General features: G+C 52.3%; 9 protein-coding genes across 9 annotated transcripts; 5 read left to right on the top strand and 4 right to left on the bottom strand.

Moving 5' to 3' along the window:
• Positions 1 to 912: 912 nt before the first annotated feature.
• SEPMUDRAFT_150230 (Cu,Zn superoxide dismutase-like protein) lies at positions 913 to 2,225 on the bottom strand. The gene has a single exon (XM_016906034.1). The coding sequence runs from the start codon at positions 2,119 to 2,121 to the stop codon at positions 1,369 to 1,371; it is 753 nt and encodes a 250-aa protein (XP_016759372.1). The 5' UTR covers positions 2,122 to 2,225; the 3' UTR covers positions 913 to 1,368.
• A 329-nt stretch (positions 2,226 to 2,554) lies between these two features.
• SEPMUDRAFT_150229 (uncharacterized protein) lies at positions 2,555 to 4,024 on the bottom strand. The gene is made up of 2 exons (XM_016906033.1): positions 3,813 to 4,024; positions 2,555 to 3,754 (listed from the first exon to the last, which is right to left on the bottom strand). Exons 1-2 carry the CDS (start codon positions 3,887 to 3,889, stop codon positions 2,899 to 2,901), a joined length of 933 nt encoding a protein of 310 aa, XP_016759371.1. The 5' UTR covers positions 3,890 to 4,024; the 3' UTR covers positions 2,555 to 2,898.
• Positions 4,025 to 5,233: 1,209 nt separating this feature from the next.
• SEPMUDRAFT_47489 (uncharacterized protein) lies at positions 5,234 to 5,836 on the top strand (the record flags this gene model as incomplete). The annotated part of the gene is made up of 1 exon (XM_016909035.1): positions 5,234 to 5,836. A coding segment is annotated over one exon (603 nt), but the record flags the coding sequence as incomplete, so codon positions are not given.
• Positions 5,837 to 6,617: 781 nt separating this feature from the next.
• SEPMUDRAFT_88638 (uncharacterized protein) lies at positions 6,618 to 9,611 on the top strand. Its single transcript, XM_016910480.1, has 3 exons — positions 6,618 to 6,793; positions 6,967 to 7,238; positions 7,326 to 9,611. Exons 1-3 carry the CDS (start codon positions 6,628 to 6,630, stop codon positions 7,611 to 7,613), a joined length of 726 nt encoding a protein of 241 aa, XP_016759369.1. The 5' UTR covers positions 6,618 to 6,627; the 3' UTR covers positions 7,614 to 9,611.
• SEPMUDRAFT_150228 (uncharacterized protein) lies at positions 7,511 to 9,611 on the bottom strand. Its single transcript, XM_016906032.1, has one exon. It carries the CDS (start codon positions 9,584 to 9,586, stop codon positions 7,715 to 7,717), a length of 1,872 nt encoding a protein of 623 aa, XP_016759368.1. The 5' UTR covers positions 9,587 to 9,611; the 3' UTR covers positions 7,511 to 7,714.
• Positions 9,612 to 9,825: 214 nt separating this feature from the next.
• Positions 9,826 to 13,741, top strand: SEPMUDRAFT_88631 (large subunit of L-aminoadipate-semialdehyde dehydrogenase). Its single transcript, XM_016910479.1, has one exon. It carries the CDS (start codon positions 10,011 to 10,013, stop codon positions 13,581 to 13,583), a length of 3,573 nt encoding a protein of 1,190 aa, XP_016759367.1. The 5' UTR covers positions 9,826 to 10,010; the 3' UTR covers positions 13,584 to 13,741.
• A 528-nt stretch (positions 13,742 to 14,269) lies between these two features.
• Positions 14,270 to 16,118, top strand: SEPMUDRAFT_150227 (uncharacterized protein). The gene has a single exon (XM_016906031.1). The coding sequence runs from the start codon at positions 14,577 to 14,579 to the stop codon at positions 15,582 to 15,584; it is 1,008 nt and encodes a 335-aa protein (XP_016759366.1). The 5' UTR covers positions 14,270 to 14,576; the 3' UTR covers positions 15,585 to 16,118.
• Positions 16,119 to 16,281: 163 nt separating this feature from the next.
• Positions 16,282 to 17,812, bottom strand: SEPMUDRAFT_150226 (uncharacterized protein). The gene is made up of 2 exons (XM_016906030.1): positions 16,714 to 17,812; positions 16,282 to 16,656 (listed from the first exon to the last, which is right to left on the bottom strand). The coding sequence occupies exons 1-2, from the start codon at positions 17,715 to 17,717 to the stop codon at positions 16,437 to 16,439; spliced, it is 1,224 nt and encodes a 407-aa protein (XP_016759365.1). The 5' UTR covers positions 17,718 to 17,812; the 3' UTR covers positions 16,282 to 16,436.
• A 324-nt stretch (positions 17,813 to 18,136) lies between these two features.
• On the top strand, positions 18,137 to 20,478 carry SEPMUDRAFT_150225 (uncharacterized protein). The gene is made up of 2 exons (XM_016906029.1): positions 18,137 to 19,280; positions 19,348 to 20,478. Exons 1-2 carry the CDS (start codon positions 18,493 to 18,495, stop codon positions 20,357 to 20,359), a joined length of 1,800 nt encoding a protein of 599 aa, XP_016759364.1. The 5' UTR covers positions 18,137 to 18,492; the 3' UTR covers positions 20,360 to 20,478.
• The last annotated feature ends 266 nt before the right edge of the window (positions 20,479 to 20,744 follow it).

Here is a 20,744-nt window from a genome sequence, read left to right as displayed (position 1 = left end):
TCCCACTAACCCCATCACTCGCAGCAGATCGGTAGGTAGATGTTTGTAGTTTGTACTCCCTTAACACTAATAACCCCCCGGAAAAGAAAGAAACAGAAAGACGATATTAGTTTTTTCAATTCTTAATTGTATTTTACTTTTACCTTTTCTTTTTTTTTTTTTCGGGAGCAAGATATATAATATACGTACACTTCGATCGCAACCGCACTTGAGCACAAATGTCAGCATTTACCCTTTTTTTCTTTCTTTTTTTCGAACCGAGAGCTAGGTGACGCAAAAATGAACAAAGCAAAGAGAAAAAAAAAACACTTCTTTTTCTCTACAAGGTATGAGATGACGACGACGACGACGATGGCCGACTTACCCCATCGGGTGGACATGGTGCACCGCCGCAACAAATCTTCTTTTGTGCTGCGGCGTCGGCATGAGGCATGGACATGGCGAGTTGAGCGAGGGCTGCGATGAGGAGGTGGGCGAAACGCATGGTTGTTGGTTGTTTGGTGGGTGGGCGGGCTGGGGGGTGAGTTGTTGTTCTTGGAGATGGTCGAGTTTGTGTGTGGTATTTGAGGAAAAAAAAAAGGAATTATCTGGGAGATGGAGGATACTATTTATTTACTTTTTTTCCTTGTCGTCGGAGAGAATAGCAGTACGTGGAACTTCCCTACCTTACCTACAATACCATGTTGTTGCTATTCGTATTGCATCGAAGCAACGACGAGAGCTTCGCGGTGGTGCATGGACCTGGGTGTGAAGTGGAGAATTCTTGCCTGACCGGAGTTGGATGGACATTGTTTTATTGGAAGTCATGGAACATATCCTGATGGCGGAACGCGAACCCTACCTGTGCTAGGTCTATCTGAACATGGACACTCTCCTTGGGTCAGCAAGTAATCCTTCGCTCAGCAACTGTTGAAACATTGTCTAGAATCTCTTCTGATTCTTGGGTCTTCGTACGGCATACCTAAAGCGGGAATCAGACAGCCAATGGGATGAGTATATACCTGGTACTTTCGTCAATCCGACAAGCCCGCGATCCGAAAAGATCCACAGATCCTACGCCTGGTATAAACTCGAGATTATTGCTATGTCATCGTCAGCAGCAAAACGAAGCCATCGATCGGGAAGCGCAGAATCATCGCTCCATCCTGGTGTCCTCAGTATGGGTAGAGCGTGAGAGCTGGCTCCGGGATACGAACAATAACAAGTCCTAGAGTGTTGGTCGTGAGTAGAATAATGGCGATGCAATGACTCGCTCGTCCATACAAGGCCATCTTGATGCTCTCTAGCACTAGAAAGAATGATTCAGCCATCACGCTGAAGACGAGCTCGACATACCTCGCCGACACCTTCACTTCCACAGAAGTCGTCTCACAACATGCCCTTTTCCCTCTGCTCTTTCCTCTCTTCCCAGACTGTCTTCCCACTACAGCTGCAGACTGTCTTGTCATTATCCCAAACGCCCGCACTCCTCGCAACAACACCCACAAGCGTATTCGGGTCTTCTTTCTTCTCCTTCCCAATCTCTTGCTGACTGACCACAATACTCCTCCCAATCATCTCCCAGATCCTCACAGGGCGATCAATAAACACCGATCCCAATCCCGTCTTTCCCACCTCAATCGTCCCAAACATCCCCTTCACATTCTCCCTCTTCTCCTTCGCAGCTTGCACCGCATCCCACACTCCACCAGCACTCTCACTGCCCCGACTAATATCTCCCGCCTCTCTCACCGTAACATGATATCTCCCTTCCGAAACCCCTTTCAGAGTCATATCCGCCAACACCACCCCTTCACCCCCCGAAGAAACTTCCACCATCCGAATCAATCCCTTCACAACCTCTCCCAAGGGAACTTGCGAGCTATGCGTTTCCAGTATACACACGGCCGCACTCCCCTCTTTCCCACTTCCGCGCAAAATGGCATCTCGTCCCGTCTCCTCGATTGCTTTCACAATGGCGCTGGGTGCCGCATTGCCTTTGATCGAGATCAATTGGTCGGAAAGGGAAGCGGAGATGGATTCGATGCCGGGAATGGGCTGGAGGGCGGCTTTGACGGCTTGGATGCATGAGTCGCAGGAGAGAGGGACGGCGAAGGTGGTTTCGAAGGTGGGGAGAGGCATGGTGGTTTCGAAGGTGGCGAGACACAGACGGGTCTGCGTTTGTGTACTTTGTGTTGATTTGTGACTACAGTAGGAGGTAGGAGGTACGTGTACCTTACATGTACTGTTGATGGAGTAGGATAGCGTATAATAGAGCTAGAGTAAGGTAGCGTCATCATTTGAATGTGGAGGGGCGATTGGAAATCAAGATGTATGCCCCACTATCGCCCATATCGCCCATATCTCTATAATATCACACCACTCCTTCGCCTTCATCGTCTGCTGTATGGTGGTAGTAGGAGGTAGGAGATAACTTGAGTGTAGGTTTGGGTTGAACTTCGGTCATCAGCTGCTAGATAAACATGGAGGAGAAGATATTATTCAGTGGTCTCCAGTTCACATTATCTCCCACGGCACGTCAAGCTCGCCGATGATCAGGCGGTACACAGATGAGCACGTTTATGCAGGAACAAATGACCAAGGTTCGGGACATTGATGGACTGCGATATAGAATACTAAAACAGTCGCTTGCATATTCGCTACTTTCAATCTCATAACTTCATAAACTAACCATTCCCTCGCACGCCTGCATCCCTTCATCCCTTCCTTTTGCACCGGCGCCAAATCCATTCTCCGCGATAGTGATACAATCAAGTTGAATGCAGACTTTCGAAACGGCCGTACTGTTCATTCCCATCTTGCCAGATCAATGGAACGATGCCTAATGGCCACGTTCACTTTCTTTGACCAGGCAGATTGGAGCTAAGACACCCATGCTTGTGGTCGTCGCGAGACAGCCTACGATGACTTGGGGCAGCTAGCACAAGCACACTTGCCTGCCTCACACGCGCACTTTGCATCTGCACCTCCGCAGTTGCACTTGGTCTTTTCGGTGCCAGGAATCTTCTCCAGTTCGGCCTCCTCCGCGGAAACGGTGGATGTCTTCTCGTCCGGGTTCTTGCTGCAGCTGGAGCAAGCACACTCTCCAGGCTTGCACGAGCACTTGGCGGCGGCACTACCACAAGCGCAAGCTGTTCGGCCTTCCTTGCCCTCGACTGGGTGATTTGGCTCCTTGCCAGCCTTCAAAGATGCAAGGTGCTTGGCCTCGTTGTGGACATCAAGAACTTGCTTGCTGCCCTGCTCATAGAACTGGCGGACCTTTAGGCCAGTGGGAGTTCCAAGAGCCTTCTCGAAGTACGAGTTGAAGCCTTTCCAGCCTTCATTGGCCTTGGCCGAGATGCCGTACTGGGTGTCGGTGGTCTTTGCCTTCTCAGACACCTTGTACTTGGCATCAAAGTTTTGGAGAGCGGTGGTGAAGCGGGTCGAGATGCCATGCTGTTGATCAAGAGCAAGGGCTTTCTGGATGACTTGGTCGCTCAAGTTGTAACCGTGGGCAAGCATCTCGGCTGCAACACGGGCACGCGGCTTGTCCTCCTGGGCAAGATCATCTTCCGAAGCACCAGCAGTCTTACCGCCGGATGCCTGTTCGAGTGTTTGGCCAGCTGTAACATGGACCTGCGACGGGCCCAGTTGTGTGTTGTCAAGGAGGAGGGCGGTCTTAGCGGCGGTCTCTTTCTCGAAGGTGACGCTGGCGGACTGTGATGCGCTGGAGTCGTTGGACTCTGGAGTGAGGGAGAGGGATTGAATCTTGCCACTGGAGAGAACTGTTAGCACGTGCACAAGATTGGAAGGTCAATGGGGTGCCCACTCACCAGAAGCTGAAGAAGTCGCGGACCTCTTTCTCGCTGGTCTGGGCGCTGATGCCCTTGACATGAACGGTGGTCGACATTGTTGTGTGGATGTTGGTGGGGCTTGATGTGAAACTTGGTGTGATTTGTTTGAGAGTTGAGTGGTGTGTCGGAAGTGCTGTGGGAGAATGTGTTTGTGGGTGTGAGTGTGTGTGTAGCTGGTGAGAGAAGAGGCGGTCGGAGTGGTTATATGCACATGCGCTGTTTCTGCGGTTTTGGACAGACTAGGGAACTGACCAACACGTTCCTTGGATGGATTGTCGTCATAAAAAGCGGGCCAAGAAGGCACTAGCCACCTGCGCCACCGCCGCGACGTCTCTCTCTGTCTACCTTCTTTCTCCTACTACATGTATCTAGACACTTCCATCACCCATCAACCTCATCTTGCACGCGAGAACGACGGCTCGTTTCCCTCACGCGAAGGCAACAGCATATTTCTTCACTTTCACATGCAGATTTTGGTCACATGCATACCTAAGGTATGGGGCATGTGAAAAGTGCCTAACAGCTGCTGCACCGCCTTCGCACGCCGGACCAATCTCCACCATCCTGGACAACAGCCCCATGTCTGAATAATGAACACGTCTGCTGAACAGCTCACAGCGATCTATCTTGCCGCCCAGTACGTACCAGCGCAAGAAATGCCACAGCGTTAAAAGCAAGATACATCATGTATGCTCCTTCGACGGTATTCAGGGCTTGGCCCCCGTGACAAGCATGAGAGCGTTCTATCCCATCTAGCAGATAGCCAGGGCGATAGATACAGCCAGCACACAGCCGGGAATGCAAGAAGTACATGTAGGTATGATGAAGAGAACTCCAAGTACGGCAACGGCATCATCCAGTCTTCCCGGACATGCCTCCGTTCACTCCATCCTTTGGCAGCACTTGATTGCGTCACCCGCAATTGCCATTTCCAGTAGCCTGGCTGGTGTACGACATGTTGAACAAAGCCAGCATTGTCCAGCCAGCAGCGACTCTTCTATGCCGTGGAATGTGCACGCGAGGACTACCGCGACCAGTTGCTGCACAAAGACCCGTCGTCCTGGATGCCACACCCATTCCTCGCTACCGACTGCGTGATACTGGATCAGGACGGGGTCCATCTGTCTATTTCCCTAAAGCATGTGGTAAGCACGACCGCATCGAACGAGCACTCGGGTACAGTACGCTCAGATCTTTGCCGGCCTGAATGTCGACCTTCCAGACCTTGGAGACCCTTGCGGGGACGACAATGAAGCCGGCAAGGATATACCTTCAGGTCTATCCATCCCGTGTGCCACGCCGATCCCGATATATTGTGACTATACATACTTGTTGTTTTCCCAGCCCGACTCATCTACCATTCCACTGTGACGCTATACAACTCCTAGCACACTATCGAAATGTTAACCGGGAATGTGAAGCAACTACACTGGACGCAGCGCATTGCGCTTGTCCGACACAACCTTCATACTGCGAGTCGCAGCGGAGATTTCAGCTTTTTCAAGCACCTCCAAGCGGCGGGCATGATGGAGGGCACCAACCACTTCGCAGAGCTCTCAGCCACGCTTGGAGACGAAGCAGATACAGTCATGGCTGCCATGGATAACCTCAACGGCGGTATGGCCTACGTACACCAAGACGCATTTCTCAACGTCTACAACAACGTAAAGAATGCTATGAGAGACGAGGATAGTAAGCAAGCAGACCGGTCCAAACTCTATGTCGATATCACCATGCAGAAGAACATGGCAGAAATGGCCATCGACAAGTTGTGCAACTCAGCCCTTGCTCTCATCCACGAGCAGCCTGCTGCAGTGGCCCAAGATCAGGCTGCGGATGTCTTCATCACTGGCCTCACTCTCATCGCAGACTGTGTTGAGGTGGTCATGAAGCAACTCGACAGTATGGACCAGAAGATGGATGACTTCATTCGCCTCGAAGAGAGCTGGAATACTGTCAAAGCCTCCGTCATTGCCGCCAACACTGGCTTGAAGGGAGTGTACTACATGCTCGACACTCACGAGCCGTGTGAAGCCCCACGCTCGCTCAGCATAGCAAGTGCTGGCAGCTCTGTCTTCCGAAGGCTCTCAACTGCGTTCCAGGGCACGAACGCTCAGGCTCCATCGTCGCGACAATCGAGCACAGTCAGCGCAGGCGCCCTCCAGCACAGAAATTCGGTCAGTGGTCCATCACCAGTGTATCGCACTCCCACGCATGTCCGGAGCAGTGTGAGTGCCGGTTGCCCCACCAGCCTGCCGGCCTCGATGAATAATGCTGCTGCGTTCAACAGCAACTCTTTCAATAGCAACTCGTTCAATAGCAACTCCTTCTCCAAGAACCCCTTCACCAACAGCTTCCAGGCGCATACTCTCGGGGCCATTCCTCCCACTCCTGCTCACGAAGAGTGCGATCCATTCGACACTGCACCTATGGAAGATTTGCCACCAGTGCCTGAGATGTCTGCTGAGCATCTCCCAGGACCGGCGAGCTTAGCAGTGGCATGACTGATCAAGACTAGAGACACTCAATGCGCGAGCAACGACTTGAAAATTATGACGAGATTGGACGAGTACATAGAGATGAATGAATTGTATATACAGATACTTTGTACATAGTATGAATGATTGCTTGCACATGTCGTTCGTTAAATAGATTGCCAAATGTAAATACCTAGTGACGGCCACAATTCACTCGTACCTTCTGCCTATTACGTAACTCACAATCTTGCACTTCCAACTTTCACAATCATCAACCATCACCAACGTCAACATAGTCGCGATTTCGCGTCTCAACAATGGCGCCACACATCTCGATCCGCGAGTTCATTCGCATGCCATCCACCTCCGCAGCAGAGGAACCGACTTCAACACTTGTCCTCACTTCAAGTGCAAACCGCTTCGTCGACATCCGAGTCTTGAAAAATGGGCGAGAACCCGTTTCCGATGTCGCCAAAGATGCAGGTCAGTTGAAAAAAAAACAAAAAAACAAAAATAATTAAAACATATATAAAAAGAAAAGAAACAAGAATAAAAAACGTTTCAAAAGCAAAAACAAAAGGCCACAACAAAACCAACCCCATCACCCACCACCACTTACTTAACTGTACAAACCAACTAAAACATACCTCACATAGCAATCCTCCCCCTCTCCCACCTCGACTGGGCCTTTGCAGGAACATCCTCATCTCAAATAACGCACCACGTCCAAGATGGTTCTCCACTCTTCAAATCCACCTGGAAACACTGGATTGATTCTCGCACTACAGAAGCAGAGAATGTAGTTGATGAAGGATTCATGTTTCCTGGATCTGATAAAGAAGAAACTGGTCGCACGCTGGAAAAGGGGACGATGATGAATTCGCAGACGGGGAAAATGGAAGACTATGAGGAGATGTGGAGGGATGTGGTGGGGTTGAGGTGTGCAGAGGAAGGAGGAGAAAAGAAGATGGATGGTGGTGGTAGTGGGGTGAAATGTGCCGTGTTGGTGATGGAGTCTGAAGAGGGGGAGAAGGGAGAAGGGGAAGAGAAGAAGGAAAAGGAAAAGATGAGAGGAATGGTAATTCGACTGGGACAGTTTTGTCAAGGGTTGATGAGAATTGGGGAAGAGATTACGTTGGAGAGGTGGGAGTGGACGGCAAAGGAGAATTGGAAGCGGAGTTTCCGCATGGGAGATTTTTTCTTGCCGTGTGGTGTGGCTATGGAATTTGACCGGTTGCAATTGGGCGGTAAGATTACGCATGGAGGTTTGACGTGGGATGTGGTGGAGTTGGAAGAGAACTAGGTGATGGGAAATGATGCGAATCGAGAACTTGCTTGAACGGAGATTCTCCAAACATACAGTATGATGATCGTGTAGCATCAATCATCAAGTCGTACGTACATTCATCGCCCAAATCTCCTCGGAGATGGCCCCACACCCAACACGCTTTCATCGCCCAAGAAGTTCGGCGCAAGACCTGCATCGGTGGAGCCTTGCGCAGTCTGCCGTGCTCTACGTCGCCTACCAGATTCCCTGTCGCCTCTCCGTCCCAGGGTGGCGTCTCCAAACGCACTCATCACGACATTCGCCGCATTCGTGACGAAATTGTCATTCAGCCCAGCTTCATCATTGTCCAGTCCCCATGCTGCGATGTTAGCCTCCCGATGACGATCCCGGGGCCGCCCAGCTTCCTCTCCGTCCTCAGGGTTGAGAATGAGTCCCAGTTGTAGTCGGCGTGCTAGATCAGCGTCAAGACGTTCTTGTCTTCGGCGTTGCGCGAGCTCTTCGTCGTACGTCGAAACAGGCCGAGCGCGAGCATGCGGTGTTGGTGGTGGTGGTGCTGCTGCTGCGGCATTTGGTGGTGGTACTGGTATACCAGCAGCGTCCATGACCCTCTGATATACGACTCGAACCTCCTCTGGCACACGCATGTTGGTCAAACGATCCGGATCGGGTAAGTCCCGATAGTTGAACCAAGGGCATTCACAGCTTTTCCATTTACTCCCGCAAATCATGCAGAACTCTGCGAGACAGCGACAAGTCATGTGATTGCAACCTTCTTTCAGCTCCACCATTGCATGACAGCTGTAGCACGTCTGCCATCCTTTCTCCTTGGCTTGGGCAACAAGCTTGGCAATCTCGGGATCTTGGGGGCAGTCGGACGATTTGTGCAGTTTCCCGTTGCATAATGTGCACACCTTGGTGCTACAACGAGGACACTGTGCGTACTTGCGTCCTTTGGACGAGGAAATGTGAGATGGTTTGATCCACTCACCACACTTTGGGGTGGGACAATAAATTCGGTTTTTGGTATGATATTCTTGGTATTTGCGATTCCAGAGAACCTTGAACTTGAGGTCGAAGAGTTTCTCCACGTGCTTCAGAGGAATGTGGTCTTTTGTACAACAGCGCGGTGGCATATGGGCAGGATCAGTCACGGACATCTCGAATATACGCTTGAGACAGTCGTGACACATGCGGTGAGTGCAGCTTAGTTTGGCGGTTTGCGTGGAGGGTATGTCGTCCGAGCCGCAGGTCAAGCACTCTACTAGTCGGGGAGGACGCGTTGGTATGGCCGCAGTGGAGTGGCGTCGAAGAAGGGAATCAAAGATGGACGACGATCTTCTCTGCTGCCTGGATGGCTTGGGAGGACTCTTTTGCTCATCTGCTTGTTCAGAGACAGTTGCAAGCCTCGCAGCCCCCAGATTCCGCTGAGCAGACGAGCGGGAGATGTTTGACTTTGTCCTTTGCGGAGCAGGATTCAGACCTACTTGGGATATGCTATCGTTGGGGGTGAGCTCATCGTCCACAATCGACGGGACCTCACGCGCACTCGTGGAAGTCGTGTGCTTCGACTTCCGCTGCACACCAGCGCTTCGTCTTGCTGACCCTGCCTCTTGCGGTGTGAGCGCCGCATCGTAGACATAGCCGTCTGCATCTGCGTTGTGGCTGTCTGGCTTGTGGCCACTACTGCTTGTTCGCTTCCGTCTCTTCTTCTGCTCGCTGGACCTTGACTTGGGCACTGTCGTTGTCTCTGTCCTCCTTTTGCTCTTCGATGATGGCCTCACTCCCAACAGCGGCGTGGCTCGTCGCCGCTCGATGGCCGGTTCGCTATAATATGCTGCTCGCTTTTGCCGCACCTCTTCGACATCGGGCGTCGTTGCCACGTCTCCAGCTTCCTTTGACTCTTTTGTCTTCGTCGACGGCCTCGAGCGTACTAGCCGGGCTGGTCGAGTGCCGTGCTGAGTCCGCCCATGGACGCTTGCCGGCGCCATGTCTGCGGTGATGGGGACATGCTTCTCACGCGCCGAGAGGATGATTTATATATGCCTGCGGTACCGCATAAAGCTAGGGAGCTGTTCAAGTGGCTGGGAAAACTAGCTCCTCTCTCGGCCGCTCGCGCAACGGCCCGCTGATCTTTATAAAAATTTGGTCAGTGCTTTGGGTCTGTGGAAGATGATGTCGTGCGTTGCGATATCGCTCTGATATTCATGAACTTCACTTGCAAAAAACACCTCAAACAGACAAAAAGATTCGCGTCCACTTGTACTCCTGGCTAGTGCACTGGAACATCACCATTGGTAGAGCGGCTTCCAAGCACGACGAAGAAAATTCATCCTGGCTCAGATCAGATGAGTCAGTAACCGGGGACGTATATCTATACCACCCCTTCACGTTCAGTCACATATCACATCAATCATGCCTGCCGACCAAAAAGACGTCCGCCCAGACCCCACGTCTGACCTTCACTGGTCGGACTATCGAGGAGCAATCCATGAGATCTTTGCAGCCAATGCGAAACAGCACCCAGAACGATCATGTGTCATTGAAACGGCATCTTCAACATCACCTGAACGCGTCTTTAGCTACAAGACAATCAACGAATCATCGAATGTTTTGGCACATCATCTTGTCAGCAATGGCATCCAGCGCGGCGAAGTGGTCATGGTCTATGCCTACCGAGGCGTGGATTTGGTCGTAGCTGTCATGGGTGTGCTCAAGGCGGGCGCGACGTTCAGTGTCATCGATCCCGCGTACCCAGCTGACAGGCAAAACATCTATCTGGAGGTTGCTCAACCACGGGCCCTGGTCTGCATTGAAAAAGCGAAACAGGAAGCTGGAGAACTTGCGCCTCTTGTCAGGAACTACATCAGCACGAACCTCAACCTCAGAACGGAAGTGCCCGGATTGATGCTGCATGACGATGGATCAGTGACGGGAGGCTCCCTTCAGGGTGGCGAAGACTGTCTCCAAGCTCAGCAAGCCTTGAAAGAAGAGCTGCCCGGCGTCCTTGTCGGACCTGATAGCACTCCCACATTGTCCTTTACATCTGGCTCTGAAGGACGACCAAAAGGTGTCAAGGGCAGACACTTCTCATTGGCCTACTACTTCCCTTGGATGTCCAAGCGCTTCAATCTTACAGACAAGGAGCGTTTCTCCATGTTGAGTGGCATTGCGCACGATCCGATTCAGCGTGACATCTTCACCCCTCTGTTTCTTGGCGCCAGCTTGATCGTGCCTCCGGCTGAAGACATCACATTCGACAGACTGGCCAATTGGGCAAGCACCAATGAGATTTCAGTAATGCATCTTACTCCTGCCATGGGCCAAATCTTGCTCGGTAGTCTGGAGCCGAAGATTACAAGTCTACATGGAGCATTCTTCGTCGGAGATATCCTGCTCAAGCGCGATTGTCGACGGCTGCAACAACTTGCCCCGAACTGCAGAATCAAAAACATGTACGGGACGACCGAGACCCAACGTGCGGTCAGCTTCTACGAAATCCCATCTGCCAATGAAGACTCGAGCTACCTGGACAAGATGGGAGATGTGATTCCTGCTGGAACAGGTATGATGGATGTCCAGCTTCTCGTGGTAGATCGTGAGAAGAAGGAAAGACAGTGCGAAGTGGGAGAGATTGGAGAGATCTACGTCCGCGCAGGTGGTTTGGCAGAAGAGTACCTTGGCGATCCCGAGAAGAATTCCCAGAAATTCGTTTCCAACTGGTTCGTCGACCCGAAAAAGTGGCTAGAGGAGGACCAAAAGCGTGTCGAGGCAGCTGGACAGCCCGAGCCGTGGAGAGAACACTACAAGGGCCCACGAGACCGCATGTACAGGTCTGGCGACTTGGGAAGGTACATGCAGGATGGTAATGTGGAGTGTGTCGGTCGTGCGGACGACCAAGTCAAGATTCGTGGTTTCAGAATCGAGCTTGGAGAAATCGATACTCACCTCAGCCAGCACCCACTCATTCGCGAAAATGTCACGTTGGTCAGGCGCGATCATCAAGAAGAACAGATTCTGGTCTCATACTACGTGCCCGATATGGTCAAGTGGAGAGAATGGTACGCTGAGCAGGAAGAAGCTGCAGGCAAACAGCCCATCACGAATGGAGGGCTTCGACCTCGGAGACGAGAGTCGGCCAAGGAGACTCATGGCATTGCTCAACGCATGAAGATATTTGACCTCCTTACACAGGATGCTCGCCAAAGGCTGAAGCAGAAGCTGCCCACCTATGCAGTACCAACACTATTCATACCAATGCTGCGACTACCATTGAACCCCAATGGCAAGGTCGACAAGAGAGCGTTGCCATTCCCCGAACGTGCGGACTTGCTCGGTTCTTTGCCAGAAGCTACAGACTTGGAAAAGCGAACAGATACCGAGAAAGAGCTGGCCAAGATCTGGGCGGAGCACCTCAAGACTCGCAACCATACTTCAGAGACACTGCCTCGAGACACGAGCTTCTATGATCTCGGGGGCGACAGCATTATGACAGTACAGATTGTGCCCAAGATCAATCGTAAGTGGCAAGGCATCAATGTTCCCATGTCGATCATGGCTTCTGGGCAGCCCACACTCGAGAAGGTGGCAAAGTATATCGACAGATCAATCAACCCAACCAGTCTTCGTCTGGATGCTGCCGAGGATGATGAGGAAGTCGAGCAAACACTCCACTACGCCAACGACTTGCCAAACCAGATCTCACAACTACCCCAGACGATTTCTGGAGGCCCAATGAGAAGCGCGGAGAAGGGCGTCAACATCTTTCTCACTGGTGCCACCGGTTTTCTGGGTGCATACGTGCTGAGCGACGCTTTGATGCGTAACACTCCCAATCATGTCTATGCCCACGTCCGTGCTCCATCACAGGCCGAAGGCCTTGAGCGAATCCGCAGAACGTGCACTGCCTACGGCCTTTGGCAAGACTCGTGGGCAACGGAAGGAAAGCTGGAAGTTGTCATCGGAGACCTAGAGAAGCCCAAGCTTGGACTCAGCGACGCTGACTACAAGAAAGTGGCCGAAGAGGCTGATCTTGTCATCCACAATGGCGCTCGGGTGCATTGGCTCATGCCATACGAAAGCCTTCGAGCTGCGAATGTCACGAGTACAATCGAAGCGATCAAACTGTGCGCCAGCGGCAAGAGCAAGCGATTGACATTCATTAGCTCGACGAGTGCTGTCGACACTGAACATTACGTGCAGCAATCTGATGCTGGGCAGCCTATTCTCGAGAGCGATCCGCTCGAAGGGAGTCGACAAGGACTCGGCACCGGATATGGTCAGTCGAAATGGGTATCTGAACAAATCATCCGCGAAGCCGGGACACGCGGTCTCAACGCGGTCATTGTACGGTCTGGCTACGTGATGGGCGATCCGAAGACGGGAGTTTCCAACACCGATGACTTTCTCGTGCGTATGCTCAAGGGTTGTGTTCAAGTTGGGGCTCGACCAGACATGGAAAACACCATCAACATGGTTCCCGTCACGAGAGTTGCGAGACTCATCACGGCGGCGTCGTTCCATGGCGAGCCCGGCTCAGTCGCATTTGTTGACGCACATCCTCGGCCCACATTCAACGAGTATCTGGGAGCGCTGGAGAAGTATGGGTACGACAGCCCTGTGGAGTCGTACTCCACGTGGGCACGAAAGATTGAGGCATACGTCGAAGCAGGACATGAAGGTCCGGACGAGCTCGCACTCTTGGGACTCTACCACATGGTCACGGGCGATTTGCCCGCAGCGACCAAGGCTCCGAATGTGGATGATCGCAAGGCACAGGCTGCATTGAGAGCCGATGCTACAGTTGGGGGAATAGAAACTCCGGCAACGGTGACTCCAGAGGCGACAGGTGCCTATTTATCCTTTCTTGTAGCTCGAGACTTCATGGCGGCACCGACGAAGAAGGAGGCCACGCCTCTGCCCCAGATTGAGCTCAGCAAGATGCAAGTCGAAGCGTTGAACAGGGTAGGTGGTCGCGGAGGTTCATGATTGCAGGCGAGGATGACAACATGGTCGATCCATACGATCATACCTAGATAAGGTACCTCCTAGGTAGATGTAGAGATGGAAAATATGATGGCTACCAGAAAAGCGGGGCGTCTTGGGCAGAGAAGAAATAAAAAGAAAATTACAAATACACACGCGATACCAAACATGATACATATCAGTTCCTTTTCTCCCATGAAGCTGGTTGGACACACGAAGAAGAAACTCTTCGAAGACTCCAACGGCTGAGCTGCCCCGCTGCAGGTCGTGAGTCGGCTCCTGAACTCTGCGTCATAAGCTGCATGATAAGGTATAAACTATAAGGTAAAGTGTAAACCGTGCTGACTAGCGTTCCCGTCTTCGCGTGCCCGGCGCGTGTTGTTCGCGAAACATTAAATTCACTATTCCGCCTCACAACATCAACATCAACAACAACATTGGATAAGAAAAGCCGTGTCTCGGGCGGAATAGGACATTTTTTCTCCGCTCTCTCTCCTATACCGTAAGTCTGAAGAACGGTTTGCATCCCCCCCTTCTTCCCTCAAAACCCCCTTTTTGTGGAAGTGGGTAAGGTACATACCTAGCGGACAGCCTCACTCATCACGATACTTATTACACAGTACACTACGGAGGTATAAGAATATCTCAATCTGGCATCCCAGTCGAAGATTACAGTACAACCCCGCAGCAGAACGAACACGGTCAGGTTCAGGTCCTAGTCCTAGTCGGTACTCGTGTTATAAAGACTACCGCCAAGGGCAATAGTGTGTGTGCTGTTGCTGTGCTGTAGCTGCAGCTGCGCAGAGAGAAAGGGACTCGGGAGAGGTTGGGCTGTCGTACTGCTGCAGTCAGTGCAGTGTGCATGCTGTACTGTACACCCAACACCTGTAGCCTGCCTGTAGTGCTTGTACTACTGCCGCTGTACTAGGTACTTTCAGCTTGTCGTCCACGACATCATCGTCACTCACCAAATCCTCCACGCGACTTTCTCCTCCAATGGCCTCCATACCAACAAGCCCCAATGCGCCTTCGCGCCCTCGGGAGAGCTACGTCCTTTCGGTACAACGGGAACCCCTCGACTGTTCTGTTCCTGCGCCACTTGACAGCCCTCCGCCATCCCGCCCACCATCTAGCGGTAGAGGTGGCAGCAGCCAGAACAACAGGCCTCGCTTATCACGCCCACCCACGCCGGGCGGTGGTCCCTTGTCTTCCCACCCGGCCCACGATTGGACTACTTCACCAGGCACCTGGCCGCCCACTCCCGAAGCTGAGAGAGCAAGCTTCCATAAGACCTCCTCCATCGACACCAACGGCATCAGCACATCCATCGCAGCAGACAGTCTGCACTCACCACTCACACCACTCACACCATCCACCACCACTGCTGCTGCCCCGCCCATCATGGAACACTCGCACAGCTATCAGCAGCGAGCCCCCGTACGTCGCCTGTTCAGTCTGACCAGCTTGCGACAATCCTTCAGCAGCTCCCGCGCCTCTCTCAGCCTGAGACCCGACACTTCACATGGCAACTACCAAGCAGCAGTAGCAGGAGGAAGAGCTGCACCACCACCACCACCATCCTCCTCCTCCTACCAACACATCTTCTCTTCCTCCTCTTCCTCCTACCGTGCCCAATCACCCAGTCTCATGTCCACCGCAACCTCCTGCATGGCCCCACCACCCTCCTCCCGCTTCTCCCACGAGCCCCATCCACGCCCCTCCACCGCCTCCGCAGCAACAGCGACCACTTCCACTTCCGCTCTACTGCGCAAGAAGCGTTCGAGCACATGGTTCAATTCCGTCAAACGCAAAAGCCAAATCTTCGGCATGCCCACTGCCGCCGAAGACGCGGGAAATTTGGATGTCCTCGACGAAAATGGTCCCGAGCATAAGAGATTCAAGGATCATCCTATGCCTACTTTGCCGGAAATTGATGCGTTGAGTGGAGGCAGTTTGGAGGGTGGGAGTTTGGGGTGGGATGATCAGTTGTTTAAGAGGAGTTGAGTTGGGTGTGGACTTGTTCATGAATGAATGAATGATTCAATCAATTCGAAACATTGATGCTTTCACGCTTGGACTGGGATTGAAAGTGGGTCAAGATTTGCGAGGAAGAAGAAGAACAAAAAAGGAAATGAGGAATGAAATGGAATGGAATGAAACAGTCTGGGACGGGATGCCGCTGTACTATGAGACGCGAGAGAGAGAGAGAGAGAGAGAGAGAAGAACCTTTCCTTGGAGTTTCGTTGGTGGTGGTGGTGATGGTGGTGGCCCGGCGTTCATGGTTGCTTTTTTTTTCTTTCCTTTTCGGGTCGGAACGATGTGATACCATTGGGCGCGTCTGCGCCCGCTCGCGAGAGTGAGAGTGAGAGCAACAGCGAGCGAGAGCGGAGAAGAAGGGAAGGGAAGCCTCTCTGTCTATTTCTCCCCCTCTCTTGCTTCTTTTTTACTTCTTTTTTTCTTTCTTTTTGTTTCAGCTCGGTGTGTGATGCGCGCGCGCACTAGGTACTACCGGTGTACAGCTATGAGATGATACCCCCCCAGAAAAGAATGCCAATGATTTGATCTTCTAGCCGTCTTTTCACTTGACTTGCAAGAAAATAATGGAGAGCCGCTGATCTTCATCTTCTCTCCCTCTCTCTCTCTCTCTCACACACACACAACCATCATGTCGAAAGGAATACCCACGCGGACGCGCATGTTTGTTCAAACTTTTCTTCTGCTATTACTCCATGCCATAAACGCTTCCATCATACAAGTCATGAGGCCGCAACTGGCGGCCATGTCTAATACATTACTGTACAAGTTGCCCATTGGCTGCTTTTCTCCCTCTGTTTTCGTTCTTCTTCATCATCATCATCACTTCTTCGCAAGCTCCTCGGCTTCCTTGGACTTCTTCTCCAGAACTTTCGAAATCTCATCAATCGTCTCCTTGACGAGCTTCTGCGCCTCGGGACGCTTTTGCTCGGCTGCCTCTTTGAGCTTCATCAGCTGTGGCAAGATCTGACCTCCATTGGGCAGAGCCTCGAGCCAGCTGGAGACGCCGCCATTGGTGTACTGATCAGCCTTCTTCTTGCCCCTGCAGAACCACGTTAACTTTCTGTCGCTTTCATTCATTGCGAACGCCGACACTTACTCCTGCACGTATTGCTCGAGGTCCTTCGTACTCCCACTCTGGACTGCAGACTTCACCTTCTCAATCACGTCCCTTACATTGCCCGATTTCATCGCGTCCATGTTCTTCTCGACAAAATCCTTCACTTGAGAGTTCTTTTCGAGATACGGCTTGATCTGCTCATACCCCGTCTCCCAGCTCTTGTCACCAAGCTTCTTCAGCTCTTGTGTCTTCTCTTGTAGCAACTTGTAGGCACGAGTGGCAGCATCAGGAGTCGCTCCAGACTTGACAATATCGGACACTTGCTTGAAGGTGTCATCTGCCTGCTTCTTGGCCTCTGGCCCGAGCCTATCTCCGAGCGACTTGAGCTGGTCGAATTGACCTCCTAGCTTTTCCTTCAACTCTGGATGGTTTTCTAAGATCTGCTGTGAGGCATCTCCAGCAAGATCGGCGAGCTGTCCCAGTCTCTTGGAGAGGATTGTCCAGATGTCATTCATCGTCTGGATGCTAGCACCGTTCTTATTGGCGGTGTCTCGCAGCTCGTTGTAGGTGGCGTGTGCAATTTCGTTGAACTCCTTTTCGTGCTTGCTCTTGATCGCGTCGAGGTCCTTGAAAGAAGTATCCACGAATTGACGGCCGCCAGGGACGAAGGAAGCGTACTTTTCTGCCACCTGGCGAATGGCGCCTAGAACATCGTCTCCTTCAGGCTTCAGCTCCTGGAGCTGCTGCTTGACCTGATCTGCCACGCTATCACTGTAACTCTTGGCCTGGTGTGCAGTGTTGACGAGAGTTTTCGCGCCAGAGAAGTGGTAGTACAGGTAGCCAGCTCCCAGCACAGCGGTGCCGCCAATGAGCCCACCGGTAACGCCATGACTGACACCGCCTGCGTTGGCAGACCCTGCTGGTGAAGGCGCAGAGTCTGCAAAGGTCCGTCGAGGCACATTGCGTGCGGTGGCCGAGCGGGTGGAGGTGGCAGAGCTGCGAACTGCACGCGTCGCGCGTGTGGCTGCTCGTGGTCCGTACATGATGGAACTGGTGTTGGTGGTATGGTATAGAGGGTGGATTGTGTGATGAGGAAGAAAGAGGAAGAGAAGAGGAAGAGAGAGAGGTTGGTAGTGTTGTCTCTCGTACTTACGGTGCGTGCGTGGGTGAGCAGTTCTATACCAAGCGCCTTCCTTCTGTACCTGTCACGATGAACTCAACAGTGGATCTGCTTTTCTGGCGCGTGAAGGCGAAATCGTCATGATGACTGGAGAGAAGAGCTGTGCTGTTGTGGAAGGTGACGGACCGATGCGGTTCTATCCGCTTCTGTCTCTTTCTCTTCCTCTCGTTCCCGTGTTGTCTCTCTCGCTCTTCCTCCCTCACCCTCACACTGACCCTCACCATCACACCGCCCTCTCCCCTCGCCGCTCTCCCACTCCGCCCGCCTCGTGACACCCATCGACGGCATTGTCGTCTCACAGATGGCGGAGCGGAGGCGAGCGTCAACTGTTGATGTGCAGACGCAGGACGGTGGCATTCACGCACTGTTAGCATACTGCCATACTCGTCCTCATCGGTGACTCCCTCCGCATAAGCTCGTAATTTGAACAAAGGTAAGCGAAAGAAAGCATGTTTTCTGCTCAGAAAATTCTGCATCCGGTCATGTCCTATTGTCCTTTTGACGACAAGAAAAGAACAATAAAGAAAATTTCACTGCAGCAAATATGGCCAGCGACGACTTTCGAGAAAGAAACCTACCAAAAACTTCATGAATTCTCTAGCTACCTACTTGACACTTGACGCACCAGAGATACCAGCATGGCGCCAAGAACTCGTCAGTCGTATCTGACTAACCCAGGCTCTCCACTGCTCAGGGGTCTAGCGGCGACCAGAACTGCACGGCGGGCACCTTCTGCTAGTACAACGCGGGATGCTCCAGCATCGCAACATGGTCTTTCCAGTGGCATGACAGCACCTCTCTACCGAGCTGATTCATCAAACCCGGCTTCGAACTCTGGTGACGATGACCTTTCCCCCTCGGGCACTGATGGTAGTCCTCCGCCAGATCCGGACTCTGATTTTGATCCTCCCCCGTCAAACGATGGATCGTCACATGGTAGTCCTCCGCCAGGCTCGCACTCTGGTGGTGATTCTGATCCTCCCTCAAACAATGGATCCGCTCACGGTAGTTTTGCGCCAGACAACACGCCATTTCAGCGCATGCGGCGAAATCTCTGGAGAGCTTTCAAGTGGACTATTCCGAAATTGATGGTAGCTGTCGTGCAAGCACTGCTGTTGCGTCAGGTGTACGTGCTGCTGGATCTGCCGGTGAGCGCACCTGTCGATTTTCTGTACTTCAAGTACTACGTCTCCTTCCGTTACGTCAAGGGAGATAGCCAGGCTGCAGCATCTCGAATTCTGGTCGACCCTCTGGGCACGAAACATATTCCTCTTATTGCCAACTCCGCGTTGTCCGTCGACGGTGTGTGCAATGAGCAGGAGTCAACGGGACTAGCTTTCACCGTGAAGCAAACCATTTCCCGCACAGTTTTGGGCGCCCAGTCGTGGGAAGAGCTGATGAATGCGTCGCCGGAACCCGAGCTGCAGTAAGTCTGCTTGAACCCTTTTCTCGCCCATGCGAAGTTTCTATTCCGCAGACTAACACTGAAGCAGAGAATTAGCACAAAATTACGCTCATCCTATTAGCAAAGGCACGAGCCTCATAGAGCGTGCAGAATCGGTCGAGAAGCGGATGTGCAGACTCTCGCGTGCAGCTATGAAGAAGGGATTAGCATATGCACAAACGCGTACCCTCGCCGAGAAGCTCAGAGGCTGCAGGCAAGTCGCTCAGGTCCTGCGACCGGCAACGCGGACTCTGTGGGAAAACAATATCATTGAGGCAATTCCCGGTGACTGGGACTATCCCATCGTTACTCAAGCGTTCGCAGACCTAGAAACCCATCTCCGACGCCGAGAAGTGATTGCCCGGGTTCTCTCCGACGAAGCTGGTGAATTGCAGACAGTCTACCGTCAACTCGTAGGCAACTACAGCGTCTTCAAGTGGAATCTGCGACAGGCCGATTCTGCTGTAACGCAACTCTGCTACCAGATTGAAGCCCGCAAAGTCGAACCGTCCATATGGTCCAAATGGTGGTCCAAATGGTTCAAAGGGACGGATGACGCTTCGTCATGCGAGGTGCAAACGCGCGCCAAATTTCTTCGCGGCGGTTACAACTTCAGCGACACTGCCAGACTCAACGGCCATGCAGCAATGTACTATCTCAAAGAGGGCGGAGATATCTGGGAAAACTACGCCAAGCATCTCGACGATAGTCTCGGTCTCTTGTCCGACGTGCCGAAAGTTTTGCGTGATATCACAGCAGAAGGCATCCCCGCTCGCATCTCCCGTTTACAAGATCTCTTTGACAGTCTGGCTGCGCAGCTAGATCGCGCCGCCGAAGTTCTCGAAGATGCACACATGCGAAAAATTCCTATCGAGTTGACAGCTCATGTGGGTAAGGAGGACGATGCAAGTATCGGTGCCAGATGGCCGCCTGAACCGATTGGATGTGCCCTTTGTGATGGTCCCCGAGAGGCCGAATGGCATGCGAGCACTTCGCTACGATTCTACATGCCGGATTCTACGGCTGAGGAGTCTGTGGCTTCGACTGCCACTAATGTCTAGTCTAGCTGGGAGAGCCGATATGGTCCGTCCTAGGAGGTAGAGATGACTGGGTATGTCCAAGATAAAATGTTCAGTGTGTGACTTGTTGAACAAAGTCGGTTTGTTGAGTTGTAATTTACACAGATACAGGTGTTTTGATACACCCTGCAGTGCAGTTCATGTACCTGACTTTTGATTTCCATTTCTTTTTGCCCCTCTCAAGTCGCCCTGCCGAGGAGATGTCTCTCCATCTTTTTTTCACTCAGGCTCCCGTCATCAAAGTCATGGTATTCAGGGAACAATAAATAGATAAATAAATCTCCACCTCAGCCCGGCGAAATGATGATGACGAACGACCTTGTCCGACTCCCCGATCCAGATGTACATGTATGTGTTCAATGGCTGA

This window comes from Sphaerulina musiva, assembly GCF_000320565.1.
Source record: "Sphaerulina musiva SO2202 unplaced genomic scaffold SEPMUscaffold_7, whole genome shotgun sequence".
In the NCBI taxonomy this organism is placed as follows: Eukaryota; Fungi; Ascomycota; class Dothideomycetes; order Mycosphaerellales; family Mycosphaerellaceae; genus Sphaerulina; species Sphaerulina musiva.
The sequence above is the reverse complement of the archived record's forward strand: the minus strand, read 5'-3'. Positions and strand labels throughout refer to the sequence as shown.

Bases quoted from the DNA above. Each gene is read 5' to 3' on its own strand.
- SEPMUDRAFT_150230 (XM_016906034.1), bottom strand. From the start codon at position 2,121: ATGCCTCTCCCCACCTTCGAAACCACCTTCGCCGTCCCTCTCTCCTGC.
- SEPMUDRAFT_150229 (XM_016906033.1), bottom strand. From the start codon at position 3,889: ATGTCGACCACCGTTCATGTCAAGGGCATCAGCGCCCAGACCAGCGAG. The intron at 3,755-3,812 runs GTGAGTGGGCAC...AGTTCTCTCCAG, and splicing joins CGCGACTTCTTCAGCTTCTG to TGGCAAGATTCAATCCCTCT.
- SEPMUDRAFT_88638 (XM_016910480.1), top strand. From the start codon at position 6,628: ATGGCGCCACACATCTCGATCCGCGAGTTCATTCGCATGCCATCCACC. The intron at 6,794-6,966 runs GTCAGTTGAAAA...TACCTCACATAG, and splicing joins CGATGTCGCCAAAGATGCAG to CAATCCTCCCCCTCTCCCAC. The intron at 7,239-7,325 runs GTGGGGTTGAGG...TTGGTGATGGAG, and splicing joins AGGAGATGTGGAGGGATGTG to TCTGAAGAGGGGGAGAAGGG.
- SEPMUDRAFT_150228 (XM_016906032.1), bottom strand. From the start codon at position 9,586: ATGGCGCCGGCAAGCGTCCATGGGCGGACTCAGCACGGCACTCGACCA.
- SEPMUDRAFT_88631 (XM_016910479.1), top strand. From the start codon at position 10,011: ATGCCTGCCGACCAAAAAGACGTCCGCCCAGACCCCACGTCTGACCTT.
- SEPMUDRAFT_150227 (XM_016906031.1), top strand. From the start codon at position 14,577: ATGGCCTCCATACCAACAAGCCCCAATGCGCCTTCGCGCCCTCGGGAG.
- SEPMUDRAFT_150226 (XM_016906030.1), bottom strand. From the start codon at position 17,717: ATGTACGGACCACGAGCAGCCACACGCGCGACGCGTGCAGTTCGCAGC. The intron at 16,657-16,713 runs GTAAGTGTCGGC...GTGGTTCTGCAG, and splicing joins CTCGAGCAATACGTGCAGGA to GGGCAAGAAGAAGGCTGATC.
- SEPMUDRAFT_150225 (XM_016906029.1), top strand. From the start codon at position 18,493: ATGGCGCCAAGAACTCGTCAGTCGTATCTGACTAACCCAGGCTCTCCA. The intron at 19,281-19,347 runs GTAAGTCTGCTT...ACACTGAAGCAG, and splicing joins TCGCCGGAACCCGAGCTGCA to AGAATTAGCACAAAATTACG.